At 40.4% G+C, this 25,478-nt stretch overlaps 1 protein-coding gene across 7 annotated transcripts in view; it reads right to left on the bottom strand.

The window, feature by feature from the left end:
- The window catches only part of UIMC1 (ubiquitin interaction motif containing 1), a 115,824-nt gene that overhangs the window by 3,947 nt on the left and 86,399 nt on the right, over positions 1–25,478 (bottom strand). For all 7 annotated transcript variants that reach the window (XM_008958133.6, XM_055113044.3, XM_003806848.7 and 4 more), the window contains one exon: positions 2,275–2,359. In XM_008958133.6, the coding sequence (XP_008956381.1) occupies positions 2,275–2,359 (85 nt within the window). The remainder of the gene's footprint in view (positions 1–2,274; positions 2,360–25,478) is intronic.

The following is a 25,478-nucleotide window of genomic DNA, read 5'->3' on the forward strand; positions in this document are numbered from 1 at the left end:
TTGCTCTTCAGACATAAAATATTCTGTCAAACTCTTCCAAAATTAAGTGTAATAGTTTTTTCAAAGAGAAGTTAAAATTTCAACAGAAAAGGGAGCACCAAGAGCATTAAATTGACATTTTTACCAGGGTGGATGAACTTGTCTGATTAGCAAATCAAGTCTGTCTATATGCTGACTTCCTTAATTCTACAATATGCAACATCAACTAAGAAGTTACTAAAAGCCATGTGGTTCTGCCAGAGGCTTTTGCGTAATTTTATATGCACAGCTATCTTTATCTTTTTTAAAAGAGTAGAGTTTGGGTAAAGAGAGGAAAAGTAGGTCCTTGAGGTAAAGTGTATTGGGCATCAGTAAAAATGGAATCACTGGGGGTAAAAGAAAAAAATGAGTATTTATTAAGTATTTTCTCTGTGGTGAGAACCTCTGCAAGGCCCTTTAATCACAATTCTCAATTAATTATTCAGCTCCATTAGGAAGGAACTAGTCTAACTATGGTCTTATAGGTAATAATTGTCAGAAACTAGATTTGCCTGACTCATAAGATCACCTTGGTTTTAAGAAGCTAAAAAAATTTTCCAAAGCATGCTATCTTGGACATCTCTTTCTGGCCATTATTATTCAGTAACTACAGCAAGGGAGACTTGGATTAGCTATAAGGAAGACTTTTTCTGAAGATGTTTAAAATAGCAGAAATAAGTCTCTCAAATACTTAATTATCCAGAAGAATGCAAGCAAAATGCTGCCTTAAGAGAAAAGCTAGACTAGTATACCTTTCAAGGTTTATCAATTAATGCAAAAAACATTAATTCCCTACTACATGAGAGACAGAAGTACTGCATAAGAGGCAGGAGTTTCAGAGTTGGACAGACTTTATCACTTCTAGCTGCAGTGATCTTAACCAGTTACATAAAATTTCTCTTTAGTTTCCTTACTTAAAAAACGAAAGAATAACTACCTTAAATCAACTACAGTGAGAGTTACAAACAAGGCACCTAGCACAATGATTGGCACATAATATTAGGCACTAAACAAACAGCTATTATTGCTGTCTCAGATACATTTTATTAGAAGCTGGGGATATAAACATGAATTAAGCAAGTATCTCTCTCAAAAAACTCAGACTAACCAGGAATACAGAAATGTTCTTTTTTTAAAACCAAATTACTGCAATACAATGTGAGGAATTCCTAGACGAATGTCTACATTACAGTAAGATTCCAAAGGGATCAGCTCTGCTCAACTAAATTAGGGAAGACAGCCCTGAAACTCAGGGTCTAAGATCTGTATTTCAAAGATAAAAGTTTCTGCTTAGTAACTGCTCTAATCTACTGTTGGTAATGACATTACTTTCAGGAGGAAGCACCTTTGTGCTATCTTTGATGTCCAAGATAGCATGCTTTGGAAAATTTTTTTTAGCTTCTTAAAACCAAGGGGATCTTATGAGTCAGGCAAATCTAGTTTCTGACAATTATTACCTATAAGACCATAGTTAGACTAGTTCCTTCCTAATGGGGCTGAATAATTAATTGAGAATTGTGATTCTGACCCCTTCCTCAGAATGAGCTTTCTCAGTCAAGCTGCAACACACAACCAAAAAGTCTTCTATATTGCCCAACCTTTTGCAATTCAACTTCTGTACTATTATACAAAATGCTCAATGCTTCCCAAAGAGCACCAAATACCAATAAGCAAATTAAAGAAAACAGAAACCTAAGAGCAATGTGGAAGTGGAGTGGGTGGCAGGATTGCTTTTAGTGTATTAAAAAGGGATACAGAGGCCACCTACACTGACAGAGACTAGGAATAAGAAAAAGAAATTCAGGGCTGGGCACAGTGGCTCACGCCTCAGCACTTTGGGAGGCCGAGGCAGGCCAATCACCTGAGGTCAGGAGTTCGAGACAGCCTGACCAACATGGAGAAACCCCGCCTCTACTAAAAATACAAAATTAGCCGGGCGTGGTGGTGCATGCCTGTAATCCCAGCTACTTGGGAGGCTGAGACAGGAGAATCGCTTGAACCCAGGAGGCGGAGGTTATGGTGAGCTGAGATTATGCCATTGCACTCCAGCCTGGGCAAGAAGAGTGAAACTTCATCTCAAAAAAAAAAAAAAGAGAGAGAGAGAAGAAAAGAAAAGAAAAGAAAATTCAGGCATCCAAGCAATGAAGCAATTGGAAGGCCAAAGAAATACAGGGTAAGATAGGAATTGGTCTTTTTATTCAGTCCAAACGATGGTATGTTATACAAGAGCTCCGTGAATGCAGCATACCTACTTACTTGTCAATGTCTAGAGAAGTCTGGGCAGCTGTTCCACTGTCACTCTTGGTCTTGGCCTTGGCCTCTTTTTGTCTCCGAGTCAATACTTTTAATATAAAAAATATATATATATACACATAGTTAGCTGCCAATAGACTCTGAATATAAAAGACAAAATGCACAGGAAGAAGCAAAGTTTAAAACCTTATCCCACTGGAAGAAGTACATTGTTTGGGAAGTCTCAATCTTTCTAGAATTGAGAATAGCGATTGTAACATTTGCACCAAAACAAATGTTTTGACAATATTCTGTCCACCACAAGATATTCCGCTGTATGCTAAGCCATGAGATCTAAAGATCTACTCCACACCAAGAAAAGGTTTCTGTGTACTATCCCAGCTTGCAGCACTCAAGGGAGGGATTTACACTTTCACAAGCAAAATTCTATCTGGTATGACACACACTCAAGTGAGGTCCTCTATGAAATATAGTAACGATAGCCATCCAAGTGCCTACATGAGCTCCAATCTTTACAAAACTCTGAAAAGTTCTGCAGTGAGAAAACTGTGGCTCAGAACAGTTATTACAACCAGTCTTTCCTCACTACACTAATACCACCTCCCAATTCTAGTGGGTATAAATGGCTTTAGCCCAAATGATACACAAATACATTGTCTCTCACACCAAAAGACATCTGTTTATAAAATAGTCTCTTAAAGGATCTTGGAGGTTATTTAATCAAGTGTTTTCCAGCTCATTCCTTGCATAACAAGAAAAACTACAACAATTTCACTTCAAACTCTGCCTTCTTTCCTCCTAACACCTGAAATCCCCACAACAGATAATTTAGCAGGGTTACGAGTAACCTAGGTTGTGAAGCATTTAGCTAGTCCAGGGGTCAGCAAACTTTATCTGTGGAGACAGAGAGTAAATATTTTAGTCTTGGTAGGACATATGGTCTCTGTCACAACTACTCAACTCTGCACTGTTAGCAGGAAAGCAGTCACAGGCTATACATAAACAAATGAGTATGTTCCAATAAAACTTTATCTACAATAACAGGTATCTGGCTAGATTTGACCCATGGCTGGCCACTGTTTGCCTAACCTTCTAGATCAACCTCCTACTCATATGAAAATGCCTTCTATAAACATCCCTGACAAGTAATGATACAGTCTTGACTGTATTTTTTTTTTTTTTTTTTTTTTTTTGAGACGGAATCTCACTCTTCTTGCTCAGGCTGGAGTGCAATGGAGCAATCTCGGCTCACTGCAACCTCCGCCTCCCGAGTTCAAGTGATTCTCCTGCCTCAGCCTCCCGAGTAGTTAGGACTACAGGTATGTCCCACCATGCCTGGCTAATTTTTTATATTTGTATTTTTAAATTTTTATTTATTTATTTTTTTGAGATGGAGTCTCGCTCTGTCACGCAGGCTGGAATGCAATGGCACGATCTCGGCTCACTGCAACCTCCGCCTCCCGAGTTCAAGTGATTCTTCTGCCTCAGCCTCCTGAGTAGCTGGGATTTACAGGCGCCCACCACAACGCCCAGCTAATTTTTTGTATTTTTATTAGAGACGGGGTTTCACAATGTTAGCCAGGCTGGTCTCAAACTCCTGACCTCAGGTGATCCACCTGCCTTAGCCTCCCAAAGTGCTGGGATTACAGGCGTGAGCCACTGCGCCCGGCCAACTTGGCTGTATCTTTTCACTGAGGGAAATTCACTTCCCCCTAGGGAAATCCATTCTAATTGCAATCTGCCTCAATCTGCATTTACTGGGGACTATATGAATACATTTACCCACCTTTCCACAAGTCACCTCTTTGAACACTTAACAAGCTGCATTACAAAATCTTGGATTTACTCAGTTTTCTGCCCCACTAAAATGCAACCATCATCAAAGGAAGAACTATACCTAGTTACTACGGCTATTCTATTAAGATTTGGATTGACAAATCTTTGAGTGCCTAGGTTAGCTCTAATCCTTATGATGACCCTCCAGATTGGTATTATTACTTTTCCCCGGTTTTAATGGTATGGAAATAAACCAAGAGGAATTGACTTCACCATGCTATCAAAACTACTAAATAGTAAAACCCAGGATAGAATCTAGATCTGATTCCTATACTTATGTTTTACCTTCCTAATTAACCTCTTTTAGATATACAATCCAATTTGTCAGTTTTCCTTAATATGTGTAGCACCCCAAACAGAATCCAATATTCAACAAACAATCCAACTAGTAAAAAGAACAGAAGAACCATGGGCTACCCCATGTGGACTCATACTCTACTGATTCAGTCAAGGCTGTTTGCTTTATTGACAATCCTGGTATACTACTGGCTCAAACTGAACTTAAAGGAAATTAAGATCCATCCCCTACCCTCCCAAATTATCTTCAAATAAAATGTTATCACTGGGTGCAGCGGCTCACGCCTGTAATCCCAACACTTTAGGAGGCTGAGGCGGGCAGATCGCTTGAGACCAGGAGTTCGAGAACAGCCTGGGCAACAGGGTGAAACCCCCGTCTCTACAAAAAATATAAAAGTTAGCCAGCATGGTGGTGCTTGCCTGTAGTCCCAGCTACTCAGGAAGCTGAGGTGGGAGGATCGCCTGAGCCAGGAGGGTTGAGGCTGCAGTGAGCTGAGATAGCACCACTGCACTCTAGCCTAGGTGACAGAGCTAGATCGTCTCAAAAAATTAATACCATACCATACCATACCATACACCATACCATACCATACACCATACCATACCATACAATGTTACCAAGACAAGTCTCTTAATTCTGTACTTTGGTAACTAAGTTGCTGGGTATTTTTTTTTCTCCCCTTAAACGCAGGATTTTGTATCTGTTCCTGTTCTTTTCAGCTGAACATTCCTATTTGTTGAGATCATCTGCAGTCTTAACTGTCATCTGATGTTATTAGCTCTCCTTCTCAGCTATGTGTCCTCTGCATATATGACAACCATACTTTCTACATCTTTATCCAAGTCACTAGGGAAAAATGGTTGTAAAGGATATGGCCAAGGACAAAACTGTGACATGTTACCAGAGAAGTCTGTCTTCTCTCTGGTCCAACTTTCCTTTAAATAATTAAGCAAACATTTATTGACAATCTTCAATGTGCAAGTAATTTGGGGAGATATAGGAAATTATGAGGCACTGTCCTTGCTCTTAAGGAGAGTGCAGTTTACTAATGGAGACAGCATACACACTCAAATAACTACAACCCAAGGTGTAAAGAGATATGCGTAATAAAACCAGATCACACACAAGCAACTAGTAATAGTGTTTGCCTCTGGGGAGGATGACAGGAATACTTGAAGACTGGAAGAGGAAGGAGGCATACTTTTCACGGTATACTTTTCTGTAAATCAAATTAAAAACTAGAAGGGGGGAATCAGATTATATAGTCAGGCACAGATTAAATGATCTAAGGTTCCTTCCAATGCAGAGATTTTATAAGTAAAATTAAAGTACTGCAGGAGAAAAACATCCAGGACAGAACCAGCCTCAAATCCACCTCCTATTCTATCAACCAGCCCATACTTCTCTATCTTATGTACAAGCACTTCATGAGAGATTTTATCAAGTGCCTTGCTAAAATCCATTCTTAAAAGGCTGGCACCTCAAAGATTACAGAATCCTTTAGGAGTTCTATTTTTTATTTTTCTGTCTCTACTTGTCCCCCATCTTGACTATCACGTATTTTTCCAAAAGAAATACTTGGAAACCACTCCACAGATAGGGATGGAAAAAGAATTAATTGATTCTAGTACTGTCCATATACCACTACTGCATTTACCACATTTCTGTTCCTATTCATTTATATGTCAGTCTTCCTTCTACACCATGCAACTTTCTGAATTCAGAGACTCTGGGTTTTATTTTGTTTCTTTTTTTTTTTTTTCTCTTCAGCATCCTCAGCAGAGTCTAAGACAGATTAAATGCTAATAAATACTTGCTGAATTAAACTGTATCAATAGATTCTAGGGGAAAAAAGAGCTCTTGTTTTATGAGGACCTACTTTGTGCCAGAGACTTTATAAACATCTTTATCTTTACAACAACCCTACAAAGAATATATCATTATTTCTATTTTACAGTAAATAATTTTTTTTTTTTTGAGACACAGTCTCACTCTTATCACCCAGGCTGGAGTGCAGTGGTGTGGTATCGGCTCACAGCAACCTCTGCCTCCCAGGTTCAAGCGATTCTCCTGCCTCAGCCCCCTGAGTAGCTGGGATTACAGGCGCCTGCCACCACACCTGGCTAATTTTTGTATTTTTAGTAGAGATGGGGTTTCACCATCTTGGGCAGGCTGGTCTTGAACTCCTGACCTTGTGATCCGCCCACCGCGGCCTCCCAAAGTGCTGGGATTACAGGCGTGAGCCACTGCGCCTGACTGTAAATGAAATATTAAGTAACCTGATCAAGGTCACAAAGCAAAAAAAAAAAAAAAAAAAGCACAAGGAATGCAATACAAATCTGACTTTACAGAAGCATATGTTCTTCTACAAGAGCAGGCTGCCTCTCCTGGAAAATAAGAAGCTAAAGAATGGGAAGAGAAAAAGTGGTAAGTGGTAAATGAGTGGGCAGGTAGAAGAAAATTTGAAGGGAGAGACTTGATATTGATAGATGGTTAGGACTATACGGTAATTCTATTAAATGTTATGATCACAATGGACTGGACTGGGGCTTGCCGCTGTTTTTCCTTTGAAACCTACTGCCCCTACAAAAGAGCAGAGAAGTGTATGTAGGTTGCTCTGAAGGAGTACTTGTGGTTTATGAGGGTTGAAATAGCTATTTAAACTAGCTGCAGGCAGAGAATTCATTATGAAACATATATCCAAAAACCAAACTGCTGATGACAGCAGCCACAGATTTCAAAAAGGAACAATGGGGTCTGAGTACAACTATCGGGGAAAGGTAGAAGAGAACAGGTATCACTGAAAGCTGAGAGAGACAACAATAAACATATGACCATTACCTCAGCTGCTTATATTCCACTGCATGGGAAATGCTTTAAGGAGTTGTACTTAGAACTGTGGCTTGGCACTGTTAAGATACAAATAATCAGTATTGCCTTGTGGTGAAGGGCACTCACTGGCTTTAGAGTTGGACAATAGGTGTCCAGGTTGGGCCTCTACTAGCTGTGTGGCCTTAGGCAAGTTCTGTAACCTGAGTAACAATTTCCTAACCTGTTGAATGAGATAACTGCATTTAACCTTAATGAGTTTTGCTAACAATCATATCAGATACTGTAAGAGTATCCAGCCCACAGAAAGCACTCAGTAAACATTAGTTTTATTCACTATTTGTTTATATAATTTTCATTATTCTTCTTCCAGATTTATTTCTTAGCCTTATCCAAAGACTTAAACCCATCCATGGAACCAGTGACCACTAGCTAGCCTACAATTTGGGTTAGATCTTAGTCTTAAGTGGTTTCCATACTAAATTTTACAAACAAAATGGACAAATAAATAGCCTAGGCATTATAGAACAATTATCAATACTATATAAACATCAACATATTTGTTTCCAAAATTCAAAGAGGAGGAGCAATCAACAATAAAAAACATATGGCCTAGTACTATAAATTGTAAAGACAATGATTCCTTGAGGAGACCAGAAATTATATATACAAAGAAGGGAGTTTTTACAGAATGACAAGTGGTTAAAGTCTTCTCAGTTTGTCTCCCTCAACCTCAAAACCACCTCAGTAGAAAATAATGGGAAGCCACAGAGTTGTGTCTTTTCCTGCTAAGATCACCCCTCTTTCAGCCTAGCACTTCTTCAGTGGGATATAAGGAAAAGAAGGGAAGACGAGCTCCACCTGCACAGTGAGACAGCTATGCTCACTGCCTCCCTACAACCCATACCTCAGAGACCAGTCTCAATTAAAGGCTATTATTAGAACAAACTATTGGCTAGGTAAGGTGGCCCACGCCTGTAATCCCAGCACTTTGGGAGGCCAAGGCAGGTGGATCACTTGGGGTCAGGAGTTCCAGACCAGCCTGGCCAACACGACAAAACGCTGTCTCTACTGAAAATAGACAATTTAGCCGGGCTTGGTGGTGAGTGCCTGTAATCCCAGCTTCTCGGGAGGTTGAGGCAGGAGAACTGCTTGAACCCGGGAGACGGAGGTTGCAGTGAGCCGAGATTACACCACTGCACTCCAGCCTGGGCGACAGAATGAGACTCTGTCTCAAACAAAACAAAAACAAAAACAAAAAAACAAATTATCTATCAGTCTCTGAGACATGTGGCTACTTAAATTTAAATCTTAATTAGAATTAAATATAATTTAAAATTGGGCAAGGAGCGGTGGCTCACGCCTATAATCCCAGCGCTTCGGGAGGCCGAGGTGGGTGGATCACCTGAGGTCAGGAGTTCGTGACCAGCCTGACCAATATGGTGAAACCCCATCTCTAGTAAAAATACAAAATTAGCTGGGTATGGTGGCGCATGCCTATAACCTCAGCTACTTCGGAGGCTGAGGCAGGAGAATCGCTTGAACCTGGAAGGCAGAGGTAGTAGTAAGCCGAGATCATGTCATTGCACTCCAGTCTGGGCAACAACAGCAAAATTCTGTCTCAAAAAATAATAAAAAAGATTGAATTCCTCAGTCCCATGAGCCACATTTCAAATGCTCAATAGCCACATGTGGCTACCATATTTGACAGCACAGATATAGAACATTTCTATCATTGCACAAGTTCCCATTGGATAGTGCTGTTCTTTCATGAGATTAACCAGGACCAATCCTATTATGCCTCAATTCTGTTTACCTTGAGCACCAAAAGAAATCCAAGCCTCCTCTGGCATACCTCTTCAACTGGATTCTCATCCCCATTTGCCACCATTCTTGGTGATTTCAATATCTACATATTAGACTGAACCATATGAAGTTGCAGTTTTTCTAACTTCAACCCAAGATATGACCCATCCAGTACTCCAGCCTCTCAGTTCCCTGACCTCTTGTTTATTAATTCCTGTGGCTCCTACCATCTCAGCCTTTCTCCAGTGGGGTTCCAAGAGAGGAGTAAGCCTAATGCCCTAAAGCACCCACCAAATGTTATAAGTCAATTTCTGTCCCGTGCATCTAAAGTGGTACCAGCTATGTATCATAACTGGGAGAAGTAAGCAAACAATGAATTCATTTTCTGACTTCCATAGTTCTAATGAAGAACTCTAGCTGAGCCTATCACTAATGATGAGCTCAATTTCAGGTGTCCATTCTCTGTTCACCATCACCTATCTTTCCCAACTCACCCTAATGTTCTTACACCAATCACCCTTCAGCCCCACTAGGACATCTAATCCTATACTATCATCTTTTCACTATTACCCTGTCGTATCTTCGCATTCCCTCTTGCCTTAGTTTACATAGTTATCATATTAACACTCCCCTTGAATATTCCCTCAACTTCTTTCTACTGTACTTACTTGCACAATCTGACTTTGGTTAAATACAGCCCTCCTACTTATTAGGTGTCCCTATCTGCTGAATGTGACAGGAACAAAAACACATACAACGTGCTGACTGGGCTCACTTTTTATTTAAGATCAAAATCTTAAGTGGTCCCTCACTACTGCCTAGCAATCTTGACATATTTTCCTAGTCGGTTCATTCTTCCATCCTCCCAGGTACTATTTCACATCTTCTCTGCTATTCTCAAAACTCTAATATCCATTCCGATTCCTGTATCACTATTCTTTTTTATTTAAATATAACTTCACTGAGATATATTCATGTACCATATAATCCACCCATTTAAAGTCTATGATTCAATGGCAAGTACCTGGGAGGCTGAGGTGGGAGGATTGCTTGAGCTGGAGAGGCAGAGGCTGCAGCGAGCCAAGGTTCCACTACTGCACTCCAGCCTGGGCAACAGAAAGAGAGTTCTTTATATATTCTGGATACTAAACCCTTAACATACATATGATTTGCAAATATTTTCTCCTATTCTGTAGGTTGTCTTTTCACTTTCTTGATAGTGTCCTTTGATGCACAGAAGTTTTAAATTTTGACAAAGTCCAATTTATCTTCTTTTTTCTTTTGTTGTTTGTGCTTGTGGTATTATATCTAGGAATCCACTGCCAAATCTAAGGTTGTGAAGTTTTATCCCTAAGACAGTTCCCCTGACTCGCTGAGACAAGGTCTCAACTGTGTTGCCCAGGTGGGACTCTAAGGATCCTCCTGCCTCAGCCTCCCAAGTAGATGGGACTTACCAGTGTGTACCACTGTAGCTGCCTATAAAAGCTTTATGACTTACATTTAGGTCTTTGATCTATTTTCATACGTAGTATAAACAAGTGGTCCAACTTCATGGTTTTGCAAGTGGATATTCAGTTGTCCCAGCATTACATATTGAGAAGACTGCCTTGTTTTCCTCCGCTGAATTGTCTTGACATTCTTGTCAAAACTTAATTGCCCACAAATGTATGGTTTTACTTCTGGACCCTCAATTCTATTCCACTGAACTGTAATGCCTACCTCTATGTCTTAATTAGTAAGTTGTAAAATTGGAAAGTATGAACTCTTAACTTCGTTCTTTTTCAAGACTGTTCTATTCTGTGTCCCTTGTATTTTGGTATGAATTTTGGGACCAACTTGTCAATTTACAAAAAAAAGTTAGCTGGGATTTTTGTGGGGTTTTCTTGTTTGTTTTTTTGAGAAGGAGTTTCGCTCTTGTTGCCCAGGCTGGAGTGCAATGGTGCGATCTTGGCACACCACAACCTCCGCCTCCTGGGTTCAAGTGATTCTCCTGCCTCAGCCTCCTGAGTAGCTGGGATTACAGGCATGCACCACCATGCCTGGCTAGTTTTTTTTTTTTTTTGTATTTTTAGTAGAGACGGGGTTTCTCCACATTGGTAAGGCTAGTCTCGAACTCCTGACCTCAGGTGATCCGCCCACCTCAGCCTCCCAAAGTGCTGGGATTACAGGCGTGAGCCACCATGCCCAGCCTAGCTGGGATTTTGAAAAGGATTTGAAATCTGTAGATCAACTTGGTGAATACTGCCATCTTAACAACATTAAGTATTCTAAACCATGAACAGGAAATACCATTCCATTTATTTAGGTCTTATTTAATTTCTTTCAACAATGTTTTATAATTCTCAGAGAAGTTTTTTATTTCTTTTGTCAAACATATTCCTATTTTATTATTTTTGATAGTATATTAAATGTAACTGTTTTCTTAAATCCACTTTCAGATTGTTCACTGCTAGTGTACAAAAATACAGTTCATTTTCTATATTGACCTTGTATCCTGCAAACTTGCTAAACTCGTTTATTAGTTTATTGCTAAACTAGTTTATTAGCTAACCCCCCCACCTCCCTCCCGGACGGGGCGGCTGGCCGGGCCGGGGGCTGACCCCCCCACCTCCCTCCCAGACAGAGCGGCTGGCCGGGCAGAGGGGCTCCTCACTTCCCAGTAGGGGCGGCCGGGCAGAGGCGCCCCCCCCCACCTCCTGGACAGGGCGGCTGGCCGGGCAGGGGGCTGATCCCCCCACCTCCCTCCCAGACGGGGCGGCTGGCCAGGCGGGGGGCTGATCCCCCCACCTCCCTCCCGGACGGGGCGGCTGGCCGGGCGGGGGGCTGACCCCCCCACCTCCCTCCCGGATGGGGCGGCTGGCCGGGAGGGGGGCTGATGAATTACTTTTAAGTTCTACGTATATATTATCAAATTGCTTAAACAAAAATTTCAGCTGTTAAAGAAAAAGATTAAGCTATAAATATTATAGACAAGTACTAGTAAGGAAGTAGATCAGTAAAAGTGCACCTCTTAAGAGAACAGGCTTATCTCTAAGCTTGAAAGAAAATCGCTACATTTTGAGTAGGGAGGGGGCCTCTGTGGCTTTTTTGCAGCAAAGAAGGCAGTCTGGCATTGCAGTACTGTCTTTGGAGTCTAACTGCCTTTGAATCCTATGCTAGAGCAGGTATTTACAGGCTTAAAGCCCCTAAGCCTTTGTTTGCTCATCTGTAAATGGACCCAGCAATGCTTATCTTTTTAGGGTTGTAAAGATTTCTATTTAGGAACTACCAACATAATCACGTAAGATGTTTGAGTTAGAAGCTACGTCTATTAGAATAAGATTATCAAGCCTAGTACCTGAGAGAACAAGAGATTGTCAGAATGGATAAAAGCATGACCCAATGGTATGCTGTCTACAGGAGACACATTTTAAAAATAAAAACACAGATCAGTTAAAAGTAAAAGAATGGAAAAAGATGTATCAGGCAAACAGTAGGAATAAGACTGAAATGACTAGAACCATATCTAGTAGTTCTACCAGATAAAATACACTTCAAGAAATAATTAGCTGAGTGTCGTGGCACATGCTTGTAATCCCAGCTACTTGGAAGGCTGAGGTGCAAGAATCCCTTGAACCTGGGAGGCACAGGCTGCAGTGAGCTGAGACAGTGCCACTGCACTCCAGCCTGGGCAACACAGTGAGACTGTATCAAAAGCAAAAAAAAAAAAGAAAGAAAGAAAAGAAGGCCAGGCATGGTGGCTCACACCTGTAATCCCAGCACTTTGGGAGGCTGAGGCGGGCAGATCACTTGAGGTCAGCAGTTTGAGACCAGCCTGGCCAACTTGGTAAAACTCTGTCTCTACTAAAAATATGAAAATTAGCCGGCCATGGTGGCGGGTGCCTATAATCCCAGCTACTCAGGAGGCTGAGGCAAGAGAATCGCTTGAACCCAGGAGACAGAGGTTGCAGTGAGCCGAGATTGTGCCACTGCACTCCAGCCTGGGCAACAGAGCAAGACTCTGTCTCAAAAAAAAAAAATACACACACACACACACACATTATCAGGGATAAAACTGGAAATTACATCGTTTATTTACATGTTGGCTCAATAATTTATATGAAACCGTGAAAGACTAGAATATCTACCACAATCTGGCCGGGCACGGTGGCTCACGCCTGTAATCCCAGCACTTTGGGAGGCCAAGGCAGGTGGATCACCTGAGGTCAGGAAGTCAAGACCAGCCTGGCCAACATGGCGAAACCCCATCTCTACTAAAACTACAAAAATTAGCCAGGCATGGTGGCAGGTGCCTGTAATCCCAGCTACTCAGGAAGCTGAGGCAGGAGAATCGCTTGAACCTGGGAGGCGGAGGTTGCGGTGAGCCGAGATCGTACCACTGCACTCCAGCCTGGGGGACAAGAGTGAGAATTCGTCTCAAAAAAAAAGAATATCTACCACAATCTTGAAAAAGAACAAATGAGAAATTATGCTACCTGCTACCTGACTTTAAGACTCGCTATGAAGCTACTATAATCAAGACACTTGTACTGGCATAAAGACAAACAGATCAATTAAATAAAAAAGACAAGCCAGACATAAACTCTCACTTATACAGTAAGTTGATTTTCAAAGGCACCAAAGCAACCCATTGAGAAAAAGAAGTCTTTTTAATGAACTGAGTTAGAATAACTAGATATCTATATAGAAGAAATAAACCTCATCCCCTAACTCACACCATACACAAAAATCAATTCAAGATGTACCATATACCTAAATAGAAAATAATAACCATAAAGGAAAGAATTGAAAATTAGACCATCTTAAATCTTCTTCACAGCAAGATACCATTAAGAAAATGAATAGGCAGCCGGGCACGGTGGCTCATATCTGTAATCCCAGCACTTTGGGAGGCTGAGGCGGGCGGATCACGAGGTCAGGAGATCAAGACCATCCTGGCCAACATGGTGAAACCCTGACTCTACTAAAAATACGAAAATTAGCTGGGCACACACCTGTAGTCTCAGCTACTCAGGAGGCTGAGGCAGGAGAATCGCTTGAACCTGAGAGGCAGAGGCTGCAATGAGCTGAGATCGTGCCACTGCACTCCAGTCTGGGCGACAGAGCAAGACTCTGCCTCAAAAAAAAAAAAAAAGAAAGCAAAAGAAAATGAGTAGGCAAGTACACGCTAGAAAATATTTGTAGAACACACATTTGACAAACAACTGGTATTCAGGACATACAAAGAACTCCTATCTCAATAATAAAAAGCCACATAATCCAATTTTAAAATGGACAAAACATTTGAACACTTTACAGAAGATACAAAATTAGACAACAATCATGTGAAAAAAAGTGCTCAACATCATTAGCCATCAGGGAATGCAATTAGAATCATTACATGACTACCAGAATGGCTAAAATTAAGGGGGTAAAACAATATCAAATGGTAGCAAAGATGTAAAACAAGTAAAATAACTAGAATGCTCATAAACTGCTAGTGGGAATTAAAGTGGTATAACTACTTTGGAAAAAGGTTTGGCAGTTTCTTTATAACCTAGCAATTCCATTCCTAGCTATTTATTCAAAAGATGTGAAATCTTATGCTCACTATACAACCTGTACAAGAATGTTCACAGCAGCTTTCTTAGTGAAAAATACACCGAGAAGAACTGTATAAAGAAACTGGTATATTCATATGCTAGAACACTACTCAGTAATAAAAAGGAATATAACATGGATCAATCTCAAAAACATTATGCTGAGTGAAAGATTACACAAAAGTATACTGGTATGATTCTACTAATATCAAACTGCAGAATATCATATAAGCAGAATTTTACAGAAATAAAACAGTGGTTGCCTTTCGGGGGAGGGGTGAAGAAGAGATATGAGGGAATCTTCAGGGTGATATTAAAGCTCCATGTCTTGATAGGTATATGCATATGCCCAAACTCTGCAAATTTACACTTAATATTTGTGCATTTCACACAAATATTGGAACTTGGTTCATGATTTGCATGCTTAAGTATTTCAGGGAAAATGAACCAATATTTGCAACTTACTTTGCAAAGCATCAAAAACATAACATGGATTAAAGGATGGCTAGAGAGATACACAGATTTGTAATAAAACATAGTAAGATATTAATGGAATCTAAGTAGTAAGATTCTTCTAACTTTGTTGTGTATTCAAAATTTTCATAATAAAATAACGGAGGGAAAAAGACTGGGGAAACCCTCTAAATTAAAGATGAATAAAGAGATATGACTAGAAGCAATGTATGATGCTTAATTGGATCCTTTACGCCAAAAAAGAGATACAAAGGATACTACTGGAACAACTGAGGAAATGTGAATGTGGATGGTATACTAGATAATAGTATTGGCATCAATGTTAAATTTCTTGAGTATAATAATGGTGTTACAATTTTGTAGGAGAATGATCTTGTTCTTAAGAGATACACACTGATCAAGCTCAGTGGCTCAATTCCAGCACTTGGGGAGGCCAAGAGAGAAGGATCTCTTGAGGTCAAGAGTTTGAGACCAGCTTGGGCAACATAGCAAGACCCCCATCACTACAAAATTAAAATTAAAATTAAAATTAGCTGGGTGTGGTGGTGAGTGCTTGCAGTCCTAGCTACTAGGGAGGCTGAGGTGGGAGGACTGCTGGAGCCCAGGAGTTCAAGGTTACAGTAAGCTATGATCATGCCAGTGCACGTCAGCCTGGGTGACAAAGCAAGACCCTGTCTCAAACAACAACAACAACAACAACAACAAGAGATGCACACTAATTAAAGTATTTAGAGGTAAAGTGTCATGATTTATGCAACTAACTCTCAAATGGTCAGGGAAAGGTCCATATATGTAAAAAATATACATATGAGAAAGAAAAAGAAGAGAAATAGGAGGGATAAAGAAAGTACACTATTTTTGTATCTCATACTTCTGAAATTTGAAATTTTCAAAATAGAGAGGAAAAAAATAGGCCCTGAAACAAACAGGTCTAAGTCTCAGTTCCCACACTACCAATTACTAGCTTAATGATTCTGAGCAAGTTACTTCTCCCTAAGGATGACAAAGCCTAACTTGTAAGGTTCCTGCAAAGATCAGGTAAAATAAGAGTTACTGCATAAGTGCATACTGACTTGCACAAAATAGTAGTAATAGCAGTCACTGTTATTATAAAGACCAGTAGTGGTCAGGTATGGTTGGCTCATGCTTATAATCCCAACACTTTGGGAGGCCAAAGCAGGAAAATCACTTGAGCCCAGGAGTTCAAGAACAGCCTGGGCAACATAATAAGACACCATTTCTTTAAAAAAGAAAAAAAGAAAAAAAAAAAAACACCAGTAGTGTGTCACAGACCCATGAATTTCTTTATTTTTTTTGGAGATGGAGTCTCACTCTGTTGCCCAGGCTGGAGTGCAATGAGGCAATCTCAGCTCACTGCAACCTCCACCTCCTGGGTTCAAGCGATTCTCCTGCCTCAGCCTCCCGAGTAGCTGAGATTACAGGTGTGCAGCACCACGCCTGGCTATTTTTTGTATTTTTAGTAGAGATGGTGTTTCACCACATTGGCCAGGCTGGCCTTGAACTCCTGACCTCAAGTGATTCACCCACCTCAACCTCCCAAAGTGCTGGGATTACAGGCGTGAGCCACCACACCCAGCCAAATTTCAATTAAAAAAAAGAGAGAATTCTATTTTCAAATAAAATTTCACATGAAACCCAATATGTAAAATACATAAATGTAGAGCTCTGGATGAGGTGGGTGGTCAAGTTGGAGTGTTACCAGTATTCATTCTGCCCTTCCCACACCTTTACAGAACCCTAGTTAACTACAGAGGACATTTTGAAAAACCAGTTCTCAGCCAGGTGTGGCCTGTTTCAAAAAAAAAAAACAAAAAACAAAAAAAACAAAAACCAGTTCTCTAGAACAGGGATTGGCAAACCATGGGATGGCCAGCCAGCTTTTTTTTTTTTTTTTTTTTTTTTGAGACGGAGTTTCACTCTTGTTGCCCAGGCTGGAGTGAAATGGTGCAATCTCAGCTCACTGCAACCTCTGACTCCTGGGTTCACGTGATTCTCCTGCCTCAGCCTCCCGAGTAGCTGGGATTACAGGCAGGCGCCACCATGCCCGGCTGATTTTTAGTAGAGATAGGGTTTCACCATGTTGGCCAGGCTGGTCTCGAACTCTTGACCTCAAGTGATCTGTCTACCTCGGCCTCCAAAAGTGCTAGGATTATAGGCTTGAGGTACCACGCTCAGCCTAGCTTTTTTTTATAAATAAACTTTTACTGCAACACAGCTGCCTGATTCATTTATAAATTGTCTATGGCTGCTTTAGTGCTTTAACAGCAGAGTTGAGTAGCAGTGGCAAAGACTTGAGTAGCTGCGACAGAGACCAAACGGCCTGCAAAGCCTAAAATATTTACTATCTGTTCCTTTCAGAAAAAGTTTGCTAGACTTTGCTTTTAAGAGTACATTTTCTGAGGGCCTACCTGCACAATACTATATTAGATACTATGGAGGGAATAAAAAGGACTATGACACAGTAACTGTTAACAATATTAAGCTTATGTGTAATTCAAGAATGATTCAATCTTTAAAAAGAACTTCTTGGGGTTTGACTCTTCTGTAAATTAAAAGAGCCCGAGATATTAGCAACAAAAGCTTTTTGCGATGTGTAAAACTTGTTTGGATCCTGTTTTCAACAAACCAACTATAAACAAAAAAACAATTATTGGACTCAAGGAGAGTTGAACAAACCAGATATTTGGTGGTATTAAAAATTATCGGCTGAGCACAGTGGCCCACGCCTGTAATCCCAGCACTTTGGGAGGCTGAGGTGGGCGGATCACGAGGTCAGGAGATCAAGACCATCCTGGCTAACATGGTGAAACCCCGTCTCTACTAAAAATACAAAAAATTAGCTGGGCGTGGTGGGGGGCACCTGTAGTCCCAGCTACTTGGGAGGCTGAGGCAGGAGAATGGCGTGAACCCAGGAGGCGGAGCTTGTAGTGAGAGGAGATTGCGCCACTGCACTCCAACCTGGGCAACAGAGTGAAACTACGTCTTTTAAAAAAAAAAATCATTAATTGGCCGGGCGTGGTGGCTTACACCTGTAATCCCAGCACTTTCGGAGGCCGAGGCGGGTAGATTACGAGGTCAGGAGTTTGAAACCAGCCTGGCCAATATAGTGAAACCCCATCTCTACTAATAATACAAAAAAAATTAGCCTGGGGTGGTGGCACGCACCTGTAGTCCCAGCTACTCGGGAGGCTGAGGCAGGAGAATCACTTGAACCCGGGAGGCAGAGGTTGCAGTGAGCCAAGATCATGCCACTGCATTCCAGCCTGGGTGACAGAGCAAGACTCCATCTCAGAAAAAAAAAAAAAATTATCATTAATTGGCTGGGTGCGGTGGCTCATGCCTGTAATCCCAGCACTTTGGGAGGCTGAGGTGGGAGGATCATGAGGTCAGGAGATCGAGACCATCCTGGCTAACATGGTGAAACCCCATCTCTACTAAAAATACAAAAAATTAGCTGGGCACGGTGGCGGGCACCTGTAGTCCCACCTACTCGGGAGACTGAGGCAGGAGAATGGCATGAATCTGGGAGGTGGAGCTTGCAGTGAGCCAAGATCGAACAACTGTACTCCAGCCTGGGCGACAGAGCGAGACTCCGTCTCTAAAACAAAACAAAAAAAATTACCATTAATTCTTTAGGTATAGTGACAGTATTATGGTTAGGTTTTTTTATTTTCTAAAAAAAGAGATCTTTCAGCAATTCACAGTAAAATTATAAAATGATATCTGGGGCCGGGCACGGTGGCTCATGCCTGTAATCCCAGCACTTTGGGAGGCCAAGGCGGGCGGATCACAAGGTCAGGAGACCAAGACCATCCTGGCTAACACGGTGAAACCCCGTCTCTACTAAAAAAAATACAAAAAAATTAGCCAGGCGTGGTGGCGGGCGCCTGTAGTCCCAGCTACTTGGGAGGCTGAGGCAGGAGAATGGCGTGAACTCGGGAGGCAGAGGTTGCAGTGAGCTTGAGATCGTGCCACTGCACTCCAGCCTGGATGAGAGAGTGACTCCGTCTCAAAAAAAAAAAAAAAAAAAAGTTATCTGAGATATAATCTGAAATAATCCAGGATGGGGGTTATGGATAGAATACATATGAAACAACAGTGGCCACGAGTTGATGAATGGCTAGGTAGAATATGGGGATTCAGGGTACTACTATCCTCTCAATTTTTAAGTTTGAAATTTTTGGTAATTAAAAGTAAAACACATACACACAAAGTCCTTTTGCAAGACAAATACCAAAGATAAACTAGCCACTGTCTTTTGAAGAAAGTGGTATGAAAATCAGGTGACAAAGATAAGGATCTAGGAAAAAACCACAAGAGCCCTCCTTCTAAAGAATCATCAATGGCAGTCAAATCACACTGGATATTGTCATCAGAACCTAAATAAAGATAATAGTAAGTAAGTTTCATATGGAGAAAAGACTGAATTTATCTGAACTTCACTAGTAAATGTTTACCAAGGTTCTTCTGAAAACGTAATGGATGACAGTGGCGCATAACAGAAACATACAATTCTTTAAAAGGTTTTATAATGTAATATGTACAAAAGAATATATATGTGAACCCATTACCCAACTTAAGAACTAGAATATTGCCAAAACTGATTAGCCAACTATATGCTTCTTCTGGATTCCATCTCTCTGCCTCCACCCCATCCCCCACCCCAGAGGTGGCCTTTATTCTCAAAATTATATTACCTTTACCTTCTTTTTATACAAACACACAGTTTTACCACAAATTCTTAAAAAATATATTGACCACCATATTGGATTTAGTATCCTGAAACTTACTTTTTCAAAAAAATCTGAACATTCATGGAAGATTCTATAGAGCACAGATTACTAGCTTTTGAGTTAAACTTGGTGTACCCTAGCTCTTTTCACTTTCTAGGTATGTGATCTTGGGGAAATTATTTCCCCATCAAGTTCAGCTTCCTCTTTTATAAGTGAAATAACACCTGTTTCAAAAGACTGTTATGAGGATTAGAACAATATACAAAAAGCACTGTTAATGGTATATAGCAGGTGCTCATAAATGGTAGCTAATGTTGCTTAATGTTAAGCATGGCTTATAAAGATGTAGCAAATTAAATTCTTTTACTTAACAGAAAATATTATCTTGTTATCAAGCATTTCCTTTATATAAGGCCGCTGGAAAACTCCTTAGAGATCAGTCTATGCATGGTCAATCTCCACAGCTATCACCAGAAAGAAGTACTGTTCATCTGATCTTTGACTTTGCACTCACAGGTTTACAGAGGCAACTATGTCACATGGACACTGTTCACCAGGAAAGAGTCTAATCCATCAAACCATTTATTCTAGGTAATTGAAAAGCTGACAAGGTCAATTCTGATGAGATGAGAATTCATGTTTGCACTCAGAGGTAAAAGACTATAGCATTCTGCTTTCCTGAAACCGACTGAGGCTTCCATGGTCTTCTCAAACATTCCCCTGTGTGTCCCAGCTCTACACATGGAAGGCAGAAAGAACACAGTAATGAATGCTAGCTCTGGGCCTTGGCTCTGCTGCTTACTGCCTGACAATGCAAGTACTAAAGTTCTCTAATATTAATTTCATCATCAGTAAAATGGAGATAACAAAAACTTATCCTTATATTAATAGATAATTATAGTCTTGATTGTGGCTCTAAGATAGTTTCAATGGAGATCACTGATCTAGTATTAATTTCTTGAACTTTTATCTTTCTCGAAATGCTCTAGATGCCTGAATTTAAAAGTGTGACTAGATCATGAAGTGAAGAACTTCTCTAAAATGGTTTTTGCTGTTAATATTCCTTTAACACATAATGCTTTGGGTATTAACTCAGGTGTTAAAAAGAGCTATTTTATTTTTCAAGGAAGGAATAAGCACATCTGGCAGAAGAAAACTGCTAAGAGAAATTCTGAGGTGGGGGGCTCCTTAGCATGAAGGTACAATGAATAGGGATAACTGAAGTGAAGGCAAAGTCAATATTAAGAGAGGAACAAGATGGGAAGAGTAAAAGCACTGAGAATTCATGCAGACGTACATTGCAGTCAGGCTGCCATTTCATATGCCACATCATACAGCAACTTTATCAATGCAACCTAGTGGAGCTGACATGAGGAAATGTTCCACAGAAAAGTTGAACAAAAGTTGTTAGAAGACAACTGAAGGCCGGGTGCGGTGGCTCCTGCCTGTAATCCCAGCACTTCAGGAGGCCAAGGCAGATGGATCACGAAGTCAGGAGTTCAAGACCAGCCTGGCCAAGATAGCGAAACCCCGCCTCTACTAAAAATACAGGCGTGGTGGCACCTGCCTGTAATCCCAGCTACTTGGGAGGCTGAGGGAGAGAACTGCTTAAACCGAGGAGGCAGAGGTTGCAGTGAGCCGAGATCATGCCACTGCACTCCAGCCTGGGCGACAGAGCGAGAATCCATCTCTAAAAAACAAACAAACAAACAAAAAAGAAGACAACTGAGACCACAGGGGTTGCAGAGAGGAGCTCCTACATTATTAATCCCAGAGGAGTAAAATGCATGCAGTGTAACGTAAGTCTGGGGTGGAAACACTGGTCTACAAGTTCATCCAGTAGCTAAGAGTATGTATGTCAGTACTGTGGGCATTCAAATAAGATAATGTCCTCTCCAGAAAACAATGAACAGTTCTAGGGTGAAGCCGACTAAAGAAGAATCTACTTTATAGCTGATAAGACCTAGTGCCCAGGATCTGTTCCAAAACATCCTTCCTTAAATGTCTTTGCGTTTTGTTTTATAAGCTGCTCCTGTCACTTTGGTTTCCTCTGTCAAAAAATATTTCCACAGCAAGGAAAAAGAATTAAGTACGTTTTGTATTATTTGTGAAAGTTAAAAACTATAAGCAATGTCGTGAATATAAATAATTTCAAACAGCATGTTAGATGACGTTTATGATGTAATATGGGGGGGCGGCAAATATAAACACAGGAGACAGATATAGATAGATAGATAGATAGATAGATAGATAGATAGACAGACAGACAGACAGACAGACAGAGAGACAGACAGACAAACATGAGCAGAATCCCAGATATGTATCAGCCGAATCCTAATACTGGGAGGGAAAGTGCTTGCTCTTGCAACCTACCAGAAAGAATAAATATAGCAAAATATATGTATTTCACTCGTTGGTTTCATTTCTATTACTTTTCTATTCAGTGGAAGAAGGTACGTTTTTAAATTCCCAGTTGCTCTGGAGATACATCCCAGTTCCTTTAAACATAATACTTTGGGCATCCAGCCCCTGCTGACCCCCGGTGACCAGGCCCCACCTCCTCTTCATTCTATCTCTAGCTTCTTCATCCAGTCAGCAATAGCAATGCTTTTTTTTTTTTTTTTTTTACAGGAATGGAACAGCATGGAGGCAATGACTTCTTTATCCTTTCTACTTGCTGCCCACCCACCCTCTCAATTCTACATGGATTTGAATACTCTTTTCCCCACATCAGTTCCACTTCTGTTCACACCAATTAGACCTTTCTGCAGGATCAGCACTGCTTCTACTTCAAGAAAGAAAAGCTTTGGCAGTGTTCACACAAGAAGGGGGCTGCTGGCCCAGGCTGCATAAATCTGGAAATTTTGTGAGAACTGATAGGTGAGTGAAACAAACCCTGGAAAGCACCTTCAAGGCAAAAAGTAAATCACTTATAAAGAACTTGTATAAACTATAAGAACAATACTGAGATCCCAACAGACACTGAGGCAAACTTCAGAGAATTCTTCTTCGAAGAAGAAATATAAATTGACTTTTTAAAAAACAAAAAATGTCAACTTCACTACTAATCAAAGAAACATAAAGTACAATGAAATGCCATTGGTTACTATCTATTACTATGCCATATATTTTTTAAAAGAATATCCCTCAGTATTTGGAGGCAAAAGGAATGCTCTCATAAGCTACTGGTAACTTTATACATATAATCTAGTAATTACACTTTTAGTAATCCATATTAAAGAACTACATTACAAGGCTCATTGCTAGTTTAGATTTTTTTTTTTTTCTTTTTTTGAGACAGGGTCTTGCTCAGTCACTCAGGCTGGAGTGGAGTGGTGCAATCACAGCTCACTGTAGCCTTCAACTCCTGGGCTCAAGTGATCTTCCCACCTCAGCCTCTGAAGTAACTGGGACTACAGGCATGTACCACCACATAAAGCTAATTTTTTATTTTTTGCAGAGATAGTGTCTTCCTATGTTGCTCAGGCTGGTCTTGAACTTCTGGCTTTAACTGATCCTCCCACCTCAGCGTCCCAATGTGCTTGGATTACAGGTGTGAACTACCATGACTGACCCTAGATGTTTATCTTTAATAGAAAAAAAAATAGGTTAAAAAAAGTCATGCCCAATATTAGGGGAACAATTAAGCAAGAAGCCCTCCCTTACTCCACCAATCACCAATCAGATTTAATACCTTTCTTTGTGGGTGGTTAGTGCTTACATTTTAGCACTTCGACTGAGTTGTACTATACATAGTCATACCCAAGTCTGTTTCCCTTGCTGGACTGTAAACTCTCTGAGTATAAATTTGAGATCCTATTCAGCTCTGTATTATATCCCTCACCATCTTTTGGGTCTTTTAGGCCCCTCCTCCTTACCCTCAGCATCCAGCACAATATTTCACTAACAGCAGGATATGAAAAAATCTTAAGGTGAACCACTATAAAAAGCAATTAATCAATGACTTTAGAGATAAAATAATTTTATATAGAAAAAGACATATAAACACTTAAGAGGTATGAACAAACACTAAATTTAAAACTGCCTTAATTCAACCATAATTTAGAATAAGCTCAAATTCCATGAGAATGCAGGAATGAGTATTAGATCAAAGGAGTCAGAGTAAGCAGTCATGTCCCTTTACCTTTTCTCCGTCTTCCTGCCTCAAACATACATGAGAAGCCTAGAGATGCAACGGGTATCTTGAAACCGTGAGTCAAGCCACAAGTTTATGACTGTAGCACCAAAGGCAAAAGCCTGATCCTCAATTATGTCAATGAGCCAACTGCCTCACTCTGGACTTGTGATGTGAGGAGAAAGAAATCCCACGTGTTAAACCCACTGTTAATGATGTTTTCTGTTATTGTGACTTACAGAATTTTCTGATAGATACTAACAGAATTTCTCATAGTTAGTAAAAGGGTTTTCCTTTACTTGTTCTGACTTGTACCCATCTACTTGGTTACAGTGACTACACCATAAGTGGACACTTCAATCAAGAAAGGCCTATCAGAGTCTTCCTCTAGACTAACCTATGGTCTGAGGGAAAAAAAAATTCTTTCTTTCCATTAAAAGCTATGGCTGCTGGCAGCCATTTTGCTTGTCCCTTAAGAAGAGGCCATCTGTTGAACAGAGACCACTGGATTCAAAGATGGAGAGACATTATCTGAGCTCCCAGATCCAGCTCAGCCTAAGCCCTAACCAGACTTGCCAATTATTACACACATTAACTTGGTTTTTTTGCTTAAGGTTACTGAAATCATATTTCCAACACCTGCATCCAAGAGTCCTATATACCACAATGGGGGTAAACACACAAATAATTATTTTAGTAACACACAGCAATAATTCTTTGAGTTGAAAAAAATGCTGTTCCATAATGTTGACCCACATAATTCATACAAATGTTAACCCACATGATTCAAGTTACATTTGTCATTCTCCAACTGCCCACCATTTCCTTTCATAATGCCCACACTATAACTACACTGAATTGCTTGTTCTTTCCTACACACTCTTCACATTTTTCTATTTATGTGATTTTAGCCTACCGTTCTCTTACATTAATACCCTTCCCTCTCAATCTCTAATTGTATTTCCTCTGAAACACTACAGTATTTTTATTTGTATGTCCCTTAGTAGTTCTGACCTTGCATTACAGTTATGCATGTTCATGTCTTATCTACCTAATTGAACTGAATGTCAGTGAGATCAGGGCCCATATTTGATTTGTATATATCCCCACAGGTCAGTCTGTCCCCAAAATCCGTATTACTTCTATGAAACCTAGGCTATTTCACAATTGTCAATATCTCAGTAACTAGGTACCAGTAGCAATGCAGCAATATACTTAATTATCCTGGGTACCACAAAGGCCACATTAATATAAGTGAGAAGACTGGACAGGGTACAAATTACATTTAGGTAGGCATATATAGAACAGAACAAGTCCCAACTTTGTCTAATTTAAGAAATAAGTTTTACTTAGAGATACTGAGGTCTTACACATTTTTGCTTAGTCACAAGTCAAGCCTATTTTAGGCCTTGGTTCTTCTCTGTTAACTCTCAGGCATATCTATAATAAGAATTCCTACCTCCTCCTACCTACCCACCCATCCACCATTATTTTTC

This window comes from Pan paniscus, chromosome 4 (assembly GCF_029289425.2).
Source record: "Pan paniscus chromosome 4, NHGRI_mPanPan1-v2.0_pri, whole genome shotgun sequence".
Classification (NCBI taxonomy): Eukaryota; Metazoa; Chordata; class Mammalia; order Primates; family Hominidae; genus Pan; species Pan paniscus.